The sequence below is a fragment of the Bombus impatiens genome, unplaced genomic scaffold, assembly GCF_000188095.3.
Source record: "Bombus impatiens unplaced genomic scaffold, BIMP_2.2 scf_0969, whole genome shotgun sequence".
In the NCBI taxonomy this organism is placed as follows: Eukaryota; Metazoa; Arthropoda; class Insecta; order Hymenoptera; family Apidae; genus Bombus; species Bombus impatiens.
In genome coordinates, this window is record NT_177388.1 from 333843 (window position 1) to 346539 (window position 12697).

The following is a 12697-nucleotide window of genomic DNA, read 5'->3' on the forward strand; positions in this document are numbered from 1 at the left end:
AGAGAAATTTAACGAAATTCTCCGGAAGATCGCAATTCATCGTATTTCGATGTACTCTACACGAGCTGATGGGACGCCGTGTTCCAGCAAGAAATTTCAAGCGAGGACTCGCAACCGAGGTGCTGTAAAAGCAAGCTCACTTTCGGCGACCTACTGACTCACCTGTCTCCTGTGTGCCAGGTGAGCGTCGCAAAAGCTGTCGCGGCCAAGCGATCGAGCTGCCGATCGTCGACCGCAAACATTTCTCCATGATACACGATCATTAAGCAATAATTCCGAGCTGGTGATCGGCCACTCGGCCAATCTGTTACACAGTTTGTCCCTCCTACGCGGATCCCATGCGAACGGGTAGCTCGGTTGCGTTCACGGAGGCGTAAATTGCGTAGGAATAATAGAAGCTGATCGCTGACACAATGAACGACATTCCCGCGCATGACAATCTCCACTCGACGGCATAATCGTTCCACGGAACCTTTCCGCTGTTGGCCACTTAATTAATTTACCCAACATTCCAGCCCATTATACCAGTCCCGTGTAGCTATTTATTTTTACAGAGAACGTTTGGGAAGTTATTATAGTTATCGTTTCGTGGAAATAGGCATTTGTGGACTTTTTTGAGACACTTGTGGGAATGTGAAATTTTTCTTGGAATTTTTGCAATGCCTAAGGAGTACGCGATAAAAAGAAATACGATTTAGGAGGAGCTAATGAGCAAGTATGTATTGAGTAGTCGTTAACATACTTGTTAGAAACAATTGTATTAAAATTTCCGAAAACATCCTCGCAACGTTTCCTTTACCTGTGGAAGCGATGACAAACATCTACATCAGATTTGCTATCCTTCGCAATACTGAAAGATCAGTTTATAAACTGCTGTTGATTTCATGCTTTGCACAGCTCTCTGGTGAATAACAGTTTCTGGAAATCTAGGAAATTTAAATCATCGTTCTCGCGAACCATCAACCGCAATTACTACGTATCTTCCTTGCTATAATAAATATTTTCCATGAAAGCCATTCAAGTCTTTCCATCAAAGCCAATTTGACTTCGAGAACTTGCATGTTCGTGTGATTTGCACACGAGCGTTGGAAATATCAACAAACTGCAAGATCAGCCCTAAATTTGACACGGTCGAAACAAGTCTCCTTAATCGTTTTAGACTTTGGAATCGAGGCTGTCGATGAGCGCTACTTCATTCCTTTCGCGACGAGAAAACAAGGATCCTGTTTGTACGACGTTCGCAAGGCTCCTTGGCAACTAATCTCGCCGCAAATTCCATGGCCAAACTTTCAAAATAACCAACGGTTACCAAACAATTGAGTTAACCGATTAAATCAACTGTCCGATCGAAGAATCACTTTCATCAATTAATTATTCGCCAGCTTCGAGGGAATTGCATATTACCCAAAATATCGTTTAATTAGCGCAAGCTTTGGGCTTTAAGTAATTAATTATAAATACATATTACGGATAGATAAATTATAAGATAGACTACTACTATTATACTGTTATTACATGTTAGATATTACTACATATATTTATCTTATATTCTATTTAAATGAGTGTGAATGCGAATGAATGTATTTGAATTAAATTAACATGGTAAACTATGACTTTTCGATATTTCAAGTAATTTCGTTAGAAGCTATAGAATTTTGTTTCAGGCGGTTCTACAATATGTAAATTTTAAAAGAAGATTTTCGATGTGTATAATCTTTCGTGAAAATCTTCGTACACTCCACAGAAGGACTATTCCTATTAAAACTAAATACTACAAAATTTCACTGTCAAGCTAGCGCGTTTTACACCAACGCGATTAAAAGAGGTAAGAAGTAAGTTTGTAATACCATGCGTTATATAAGTGTACGGTTCATGTATCAACTGTAACAAAACTTGTTTTTCGGTAAAAGAAACTTTACATTTGTCATAAGAAAACTGTTTACGTAACTCCGCAATGCACGAAAATAATTAACAAAAGCTCTTCATCTAAGTTACTATCTTACCATGAATTTTCCACGAACGTCTCCTATGACATATTTAAACACTCGCCTGATGTCTCGTGGCTTATTTCTCTAGCAGCAACGCGAACATTTCAAGACGCACTAGCCAGTTCCAGCGCGTACCATCTGTCCAATTAATTCCGGCTGTTCAACGTAACCGCTTAATTAATTATCCGCGAAGCAATTAATTCGCTCATGGCCCCGTGTCGGTGAACATAGCTACAAAGCCTCGACTATCTAGCTTGCTTGAAAAAAGCAGTAAAGTTTCGCGTCATTCGCCTAGAAAGAAGGGACCCATAGCGCGATCAACGACAAGCTGAGCAACAGATGACTTAAACGGATCTCTGCTACTTTTTACGAGCGATGACACAAGCGTTTTTGCTTTTTCTCCCGATCGTGCGAACGTGGAGGGTCTACCAAGCCCATCCACGAACCAAGGGAAACGCACTCGAGCCCTCGATTTCATCATTTTTCTTCGCTTTTGGCCTTTGACCTCTCAGGCCCCGCTTCGCTTTCTTTCTGTTCACGAAATATTCGTATACGGAGGATCCAGAGAAGCTGACGTTCTCAACCAATCGAAAAACGGGAGAGTACGATAGGATCGAAAACTGAACTCTGTAGGGAGCTACTTGACTGGGAAAGTAACCTTGACCAAATCTCTTTGACTGCTGGGATCCCTCTCGTGAAAGAAATATGCTACGTAGAACTTTTGACGGTTGAAACTTCGCAGCGACAGCTTCTGTCGAAATCGAAATGCTTGCATTTGCTAAAGGTTATTCTAATTTTGTACCTAGTTGAGTGTATTACTGTCGTAATAAATGTGAATTGATGTCTGATTATTTTTAGTAAATTGTGTATTTAGAAAAGCATTAACCATTTCTATCCAGACTTTTTATCTACCTTTTATTCGGGATTTATTTAATATACATATATCTAGGACCTAAATAACCGAATCTTTTTAATGAGATGAAGAAAATTGGATCACTAAATCCCAAAAAAAATTTACACTCTATTTAATGGGAGTTGTATTAGTGAAATTAACGGAAGTAGCAATTATTTACAAACCATTTATAGAATGTAACAGACTTATAGAGTATCAGGAAAAGATCTTTCGAAGAACACACGCTAGATCTACCACTCGATAGAACATTAAATATGCTAAGTCATATTGCCACTAATTATCTTACGATTTTTTCACTGGCTATATTCATCGCCGTTAACTACTTACGGCTTTAACAGTAAATGTATTATATACTGTGTCTGAAGCGAATCATTCAAATATCGTACGCAATTCACATTCAATATTTCATACTGTTCCAATATGGAACTAAAGTCAAAGCTAAGATTGAACTGTGATGCCATAGCACATATATATACGTATGTTCTCCCTTCATTGTGTGTAATCCATAACAAGATAATGAAACATGTTGATGATGCATGATAGATTCGTTCAAGCTTTTCGTATCTTCTTTTTATCACTTCCTGTGCGAAAATCATGGCAACAAGATAAAAAAAAAAAGACAACGCCAAACTGGCAGAAAATTCTGAGTCACGCAACGCTGCAGAAATAGTGGGAGGATGACGGACTGCTTCCGCATCGTCTTCGTTTTTAGAATCAACGTTCGACGTTGCAACAACGTGTGCCGTCCGATCGAAATCCTCTGTTTGCTCGGTGTAAATATCGGTTTCGATGTTCGCCTTGCAATGTGTTGACATGCATCGGTGCATTACGAGGTCTATATACACTACTTAGACGAGCTGCATCGACGCACCAACACGATTCGTAAGAAATAATTGCTCCGTGGATCTCATGTACGCGGCCAGGTACAAGCTTTTGACTCTCGCGAATGGTAACCGGTCGCGTGCGTCTTTTTCTCATACCGCAGGAGCCTCGCGCCGTTTAAATTCGTTGGGTAGAGATTCTGAAACAGGTGTACCAATTTAGGCGGCGAGAGTAAGAAGGATTCCAATGATGCGGTATTAGTTACTATCGGTGAATGTCTTTAGAGCTTGAATCGATGTAAGCTATTGCTCTCTCTTTCTCGTGATTTCATAAAATCGTTGATGATATTTAATCTGCATCCAAACATTAAAACGTACTAGAAGCGCAAGAAAAATATACCCTACTTGTTAAAAAATGCTAAATAATTATACAATAAAAACTGGTCCACAATAGAATTTAAAAGAAGAACAATTTGAATTATTTAGAGATTATTCTTTAGTCATGAAAAATATCCAGTAGCTATTAAAATTCCTTGTCTACCAGAGTGGAAGTTCTTGAGATGCAAATTTAATACGATTTCGCGTCAGTCCCTGAAACTGATAGGACGTTGAAAGACAAAACTTGAAGGCGAAAACTGGCTTACGCTTTCGGGTGTCATTCAAGGCATTTAGTTTTGTAGTTGAGGTCTCTAAAACAACCGTGCCGCGGTAAGCAAAGACAGAATAAAAGGAAAGGACGAGGGGAAATAAGAAAACGACGTGTTGGACCCGACGGTCATGGACGGAACGTGTTTTGGAATCTTGCACAGCGGTCATGGCGTCACATTCAATTTGTTGTGCACGGTTTCAGCGAAAACATCGATAAAGTAGATGATCGATTCCAAACTGAACCGTGTTGTGTCGTGTCGAAGAAGAGTTTCGTCTTATGAACGGGATCGTATTAACGCTTCATTAAAAACGTCACTTACGTTCGACCGTGATTAAAATTATCAATCAGCGTCAGTGATATCACTTCACTTTGATATTAAACGTAAAACGTCCAACATTCTCGGCAAACAATTGCAGTCAGTTACAAAAATCTACATACGCCCGTTAAACTTGAAATATTGTAGCAAATTGAACTTCTGCACATATTTGAAAAAATAACGCTAAGGAGGAAAGTAAAAAAAAATATGCAATATTATAAAAGAGAAAATATATGTACCTGTTATACATGATAAAATAAAGGGCTTCTAATTTCTAAAGCAATTTCTTTCTGCGACTTCTGCGAACTAAAAGTGAATAGCTCTTTAATTCCCATTGGACATTCGACATTAGACATACTAAGTTAAATTCAAAGTCATTTTACATGCTTTTATGTTTGCGAGTGTAAATGATGTTGTAATAAAGAACATTTTTAGTTTTTACCGATAAATTGGATACACAAAATTCAATGGATGTATGTAGATTTCTCAATTGACCACATATGGAATATCTTTTTATAAAATAAAATTCTTTCACAAAATACAATTCTACTTTATAAAAAGAAATCGCGTATAAAAATTCACGTGGGAAACTCACGTTTACTTTGGCGAGATACAACTCCAATTCCTTATATGGATCCATCTCCGATTTAGTTGCGGTCAGCACCTTGCCACTTTCATTACCACTTTCCACTATTTTCAACTGATTCACTGTTTTCGAGATGGGTAAACCCGACGCGACACTTCCTTTCGAGCCATCGACATACAGCCCGCCGCTGTCTTGCATGGTCTCCATGCTCTACCGTCACCTTGACCTCACGCGCATTTTCTTCTGCACCTGTAACAGCGAGGAACATAACGATCAGTGTAATTCAGAAAGCGATCCAGTCGGATAATTGGAAGAAAGTTCACGACATATTGATATGCCTCGGTTAATTCTATGACCTTTGAGATAGAAACTTTATCGTGGCGCCATGTATCGTGTATTATCGTTTCGCAATTACGTATCCGTCTGACATCTTTCACGCACTTGATTTGTTTCCTAAACTTCGCTAGAATTGTGAACTGTGGAATTTTAAATAATTGTTTATCATTTAAAAATCAATTGAAATTCAGGTTATTTTACTATTATTAGAATGATACAATGCGTATCAAGATAACTGTTACGTCGGGCGACACTCTACCTAGACCAGGCCACATACCGCGGGCAAGATGGGAACCAGATGTCCGCTCATTCTTACTGCGTACCCTCAATAGTCTTAAGGACCTATCATAAATCTCAGAAATTTGCTAGCTAAGGTCCTTCAGACCGACCAAACATCTCTTTACCGAATCGTTTCTAAACCTTATTGTTACTACGGGAAAGTTAGTTTTCTCATATATGATACTTCCCACTAGCAACTCTCTCGGGGGCGGTTAGCACCCTTCCTCGCCAATCAACCTAGAAAGTTAACCAATTGACAGCGAAGTATTTCCCTCACTCTCCCAATGAAACCTTGCCCTTGACAAATCAGCTCCTTCTTGTAGATTAGACCCACCCACGACTAGCTTTCCTCCGACACAGCATCGTCACTGTACCTCACTTATTCTTCATCGTTAGAATAGTCAACATGTCATTACCGGGTTTCTATCCTTAAATCAATCACTTATGTAACTTATACATACGCATCAGTGTAATTATCTTCTTTACAAAGTTGTTGGAATAAACGTTAATTTATACCTGTTAATTCAATATAACCTCAATTGAAGCACCTCTATTATCGTAATAGAAACCAGGGGATCGATCATTTCGTGGCGTCGATTATCTAATCGTAACGGGAATTTACGACTCCCGTTGACGTGCTTTCCCGCGATCGCGTCTCTCCGCGAATGGTCGAAGAAACAGTAACTTTTTGGGCACATATCTGCGGATTGTTCTAATTATATTATAAACAGAATTACGTATCCCATTTTCGAAATTATAATTAACATATACTGTTTCAACTTGAATACATTATAGTCTATGCTGAACATAATCATAGTAATAGCCTGTGTATAATTACATTCATCGTAGAAATATGATTTATTAGAATTCATGCGCTAGCTCTTGAAGGAATAGAATACGTAATTAATGAAAAATACCGGCCAATGGCTTCTCCACGCTCAAAGTCAACAGTATTACATATTTAATTTCAATTGGACCAATATTGATAGTATTGTAACACTAGTAAACCTAGTCGTAACCCAAGGACAGAGGAAGGAACGAAGGTTCTCAATCAACGAGTAATATATAAGGTCTTTAGTCAGCAAAAGATTTCCTAGTCCCTTTTAATCCATATTTGCTCTTCAAAAAGGCCTATAATTTATATTATTATCGTTGGAGATACAAATTAGCGCTTGAAACGATGAAATAGGAAAACAAAAGAAGAGACCAGGTGGATACCTACGGGCGAAAGGATTATAATTAGCCCTAGTGTGACTCACTACTAGGCTCGCTGCGTGTAGCGGCTCGTATAATCCCGGCTTGTCAAACACTTGAAAAGGGTAAAATGGCCACCTGCGCTGTTATGATTGCATTTGGCTAAATTTAGCAGAACCGTTCGCGTTAGTCACCAGAGCTAATTATATTTCGCAGATTAGTCTGCCCGCCGAAACGCGAGAAGACTGATCTGAAATTACTGCTGCAGTTTGTACCTCTTTCCCCCGCCCCTTTCTCTTCTCTCTTTATTCATGATCGTTTTACATCATTAAACTGATTAACGCAACCAACATTCTCTTCCCGATTCTCTTGCCGTTCTTACAATCGAGTTTCGTAACGCTCCATCTACAGAGAAATTCCGTTACAGTCTTTTGTTAAACATATGTGAATTTTATAATTACTTTGAATTACTACAGAATCGTATCTAATTAAAGTGTGCAGTTGTGGAACCGTGACAAAGTTGTTAATTTTCACTGCACAGTAAGTCATAACATAGATCATTTTTTTGTTATATCAATTTCATCGTATCACGTATCTCTTTTCTGTTTATTAGCGTACTTTATTATATACCTAACAAGCCGAATAATTTAATAAAAGTAGCTTTCGTTACAAAGTCATTAATTATAGGAAATAGAACAGCCAACTACCTTATTAGGATGAACACTGCATCCCTGAGTCTCTTCCTATACTTCACTCTTAGTTGTGTTTCTCATACACGTATCTCCGTGTGGAAGCACTCTAATCACCCTGAGACTCTTGACTTTATAGTTTCATCCATTTCCTTGCTGAACATTCGCACGGAGTATACGGTCTCTTGTGAATGGATCTCGTTTCCACGAGTTTGGCGAGCATTTTAAAGTTCAACGGGTCTCTATCATCAGAGACCTGAATCACGATCGAGCGATCTACAGCGAGATCGTGTGTGTCGATTGCGCGGAGTCAAGTGGCATACTTATAGGGCATGATATGACTACCGTTTCATTCAGTGAGCCCGGCAACAATAAAGTTATGCATGAAAACACGAGTCGCTTCGAGAGGCGCAGACGTAATATTAGAAAATCGCCGGATGTCTGGATCGCAATAACCTGTCGACACTCAATATGTCAGGTGATTTCACAGGTGAACGATGATGCTCGAGCAACGTCATAGCGATTTCATGATTTCCGCGCGAGAAACTCGCGAGGCCAACATGGTCTAACACGTAATAGATTCTTCCGTTAATGCTGTGAGAAGAAGAGGAATTATAAATATACATGAACACGAATATAAGTATATACGTAGACAGCAAAACAAGTTACGAAGTATCTACGTTAGGTAATTCGGAACCTGTAATAAAAGTTTGTTATTATAATTTATCACTTTAGCTCGAAATTAATTGATTAATGTCGTATCGTTTATCGAAGGAATTCTTGCTCCCTCGTATACGATATTCCAAGTAATTATCGCATATGACTTGGCTGGAATTCGAAGAATAAAGACGTTACAACAAGCAAGAAAAACATTACCTCTCTCGAGTAATTATATTCGCTTCCACTTCATTAACGCTACGAGTTAATTTAAAATCCAGAAAAAGCGGCGCGTGGGTAGGAAATCAAATTATAAAATTATTTCCATATACGCACACATATACGGACAATTTGGTTGTCGTTTGATAAATGTATCATTACACTTTACCGCTCTACCGTGAAATTAATTGATCCAACTTTTAATTAGAGCTCAGCGACGATCAAAGATAGCGGTAATAATATAGTTAGAAAGTAGCCATTTATAAAACAGAGACTACTTCGATGCGTGGCATAGAGGTGAAACTCGGCGATCTGTAGTGTATTTCGTTGTTGCATACACCTAAAATTGAGACATTGCACGATGGAAAATATTGTACGTCTGGATAATTATACGAAGAGACATACGCACGCCTCTACGCGTCGTTGGAACGCCGACCACGTTCGAATCGATTCCGCAAAACCGTGATTAGCCATGCGTCCGCCGTTTTATATCTGCCTGTCGGGTCCTGTGACGCCCTGTTAACTACCTGTGACGGCGATATACAACATCGATATTTAATTAATTTTTACGCAATGATCAAAACACACACGCTCAAATCAAGCCAAGTCTGCCTGGTTTCGTAGACCAGTTTCTCGATCGACGTTGATTTATTAGCGGGAATACGATTAGCGTCTGCGATTTCAACGACGACGATCGTATGTTTGTCATTCAAAAGAAAAAAAAAATGGGGGAAAAATACGAGAAATATAAGAGAAAGAGGAGAAAAAAAAAATGAAAAACATTGGAAACTGGCGCTTGGCGTCGCGAAAGCTTTGTGCGTGGAGGCTCGAGGCGCCACTTTGACGCTACATTGCCAGACATTTGCAGTCGACACAAACGATCCGTGTTATTTCTACGATCTGAGCTATCCAGGTGTGAAGTCTCGCAGGATTCGTGCAATCGAGAATAAATTACTGACAATAATTTCTAAGCGATAAGAAAGACACGCGTCTCAAGGCGAGTTTTAATTCAGTCGAACCAACTGGTCGTGTCCACCGTGGTCGAGAATGGCATTTGATCGGGGTGAGGTATCGATACCACTCGAGGCATCGGTATCGAAGCTATTTGCCAAGCATTCTGACGCCCCTCGCGTCCCTATCGCGAGCCACAAATTCCCACGTCCCACGCCATCTCGGTGACAGGCAGTTGTCGACTGGAATTTCACCGACTGCTGGCTTTTCTTCACGAGGCAAGAAGTTGATTGAGACAAATTAAGAAGAGTTGTTGGCGCAGCCATTTTTGGCAATTAAACAGTTTTCAGTATCGTAATCTGATATCGTAATCTATTATCATTATATTGGTTTGAACAAAGAAGTTCCATGCAATAACAATGAGCGATAATATACATATACATTCTTATATCGGAGTAAGAGTTCATCGTTCGTTAATCGATTATGAGAAGAAATCTCATTTCTTTGATAAATCTGAATAACTAACATTTTTATCAATTAAATATTAATTTATATGCGGTAAAAGATATTTTGATGCTATCATCGGATAACAATCATCTCTAACATCGCTAACGTTATATGGGTATTTTAAATAGACGGAGTGGAAGAACGAGGAAGTTCGTGGTTTCATTCCCCTGGCACACTTGAATTCCTCTTTCTTTATGAGCGTACCGTAAAAGAACAAGGGCATAATTAGAGCTTTCTATTTTTGAAGATACAAATTCGGAAAAAAGCAGAGTGTGTCATAAATAAAGAAACGTTAAATAAAGATACGATTCATTACGGTTATTGCAATGAAACGTTTTTTTTAATGACATCAGCTGCAATTTTGTTGTTGTAAATTTCAATTGCAGTCCGCAGTACACGTGTAGGCAGTATTGAGTCATTATATAACAGTTATCCTCGAAAACATTGTTCTATAAAAAGGTTTCATATGTACCTATCAGATCAAATGCGACTTCCACAGATAGTTAAGTTCATCTAAACGAAGCTTGTTATGAGAAAATTTAACAAAATGTGATCTCAATGATGAAAAGAAGAATGTCTCATATATTACAATTATATTTAAAATGTACGATCACGACTAGACAATTTTTTCCGTTCCACTGCCATAAGGAACCGTAACGAAATATTTTCTCTCCAGCTGTGAATACGAAATATTACTGTTCGCCGTAATTCCATTCGCGATACCTCTATCAAGGCTATTGAAATAGGCGTTCATTGCTGACCTATCGCTGGCCACAAATTCCCACGTCCTACGCCGACATTGTCAAGCGGACACCAACAGTAATTTCGCCGACAATTCCTCGAACCGTACAGGTAACATGGAACAAGAAAAACGGTCTCTCTTTCCCTCGACAAAGGATCGCGATCGCGGTTCGTTAACATGTTGACTGTCACGCGAATTTTATATATTTTCCCCAAGAGCCACAATAGATCGAAATATACAGCGAGACATTTAATTTTTTAACAATATTATATTGTATTTGCACACCTTTTTCTGACAATCTGCATTGTTGAAAGCTTTTTGGTTCATGAAATTTGCTTTATTTTAATCGATCTAAAAAGTTTAGACCATCGTGATGCTCAACGTGTCAACGGTCAACAAATATCGAACCTTTATGTCTTCGCGCGAATATCCTTGCGCGCCTAAAATGTTTTGCATACCGTACATTAATAAATGGACTACATACATATGTCTTTACCGAATAAACTTATCGTTTCAATGCAAATACCACTGGTTTCACAGGCTGAACACGAGAAGTCGTTCGCGTTCGAATTATATTCCCCCCGCGCGTTTCCTTGATTTTCTGACACGAAATTTCCTCCTTCTTGTCCTCCCTCTCGAAACGTCACGTCGTTCGTTTCCGCTTACGATGATCGTCGGGACTTGCTAAAGAAGGAATCCGAGCTGAGACGTGCGTTAAATCATGAATTCTATCGCGCGTTACGGCGCAGAAATAATGCGATGCGCGACCAACGTCCAATCTCTCTCTCTCTTTCGCTCTTTCCATGCTCCTCTTTATGATTACGTTCCACTAATCCGATTACGCGTGTATGTTATTTCTGTAAATTACCGATAGGAGGAGTTTTGTACTTTATACAGTGGCTCATGAAAGTATTCAAATATTTACCATGGAAAACTTCTATGTATATATTGTGTGCCATATAAAAGGTTTTAAAATTTCATTAGCATTATAATGACACACGAATGTGATAACTGTGTTGGTAAAATTTGGGGCTAGTCTGAAGATGTATGTAGGAATATTAAGATAATTACTGCAAACATATATTTAATAAGCAATTAGTATACAGTATGAATATCTATCTTCGACGCACAATACTTAAATATTAAAAATGCTCCCGCTGAATATTGTAGTTCATCGATATAATGGATAATTGTCTGTTTAAATACGTTCATGATTTCTGCGAAATATGTATTTGCACTAAATATCCGGTAGCCTCTATATACGCTTTCTATATACACTGACATTCAACATGTTTCATATGACCTACAAAGTATATGCATAAAAGATTTCTACAAGTGTTCGAATAATACTTTCATGGGCCACTCTACATGTATACACAAACGTAAATTACTTTTGTTAGAATACATACCAAATAAGCATCTATTATTTGCTGGCACAAGGATCTTTCTAAATCAATCCTATCGAAGCGAGATATTTATAGCGCATAGAACACGAACACAGTAATCGCATGGAAACGACTGACGACTTTTAAAGCTTCATCTCCGCGTAGAAAATCAATTGCACGTGACGCTAGGTTATTTATTCGCGAATGTTGTAACGCCACGATGATACTCTCCATCGGCGAGTTTACGATACGTACATTGAAGTATGTTAATCACATGGCGTAAAGGCAATCGTCGAATTTTAAGGGTCGCATAAACACAACCGCGAAAACCCTTTACGCGGCCTTCCTCCTTCATAAAGTCGCACGACGGCACGCGGTCGTAACGCTTTAGAAGCGTGCCATTACGTTAAGGACAATTCCCTGTAACGGAATCGATAATAATATCCGCACTGGCCAGACACGTGG

At 38.9% G+C, this 12697-nt stretch overlaps 1 protein-coding gene across 2 annotated transcripts in view; it reads right to left on the reverse strand.

Moving 5' to 3' along the window:
* LOC100745795 (rho GTPase-activating protein 7) overlaps positions 1-12697 on the reverse strand; it is a 356581-nt gene that overhangs the window by 319994 nt on the left and 23890 nt on the right. For both annotated transcript variants that reach the window (XM_003493120.4, XM_012391197.3), the window contains exon 2: positions 5283-5522. In XM_003493120.4, the coding sequence (XP_003493168.1) occupies positions 5283-5480 (198 nt within the window). In that variant the 5' untranslated portion in view covers positions 5481-5522. The remainder of the gene's footprint in view (positions 1-5282; positions 5523-12697) is intronic.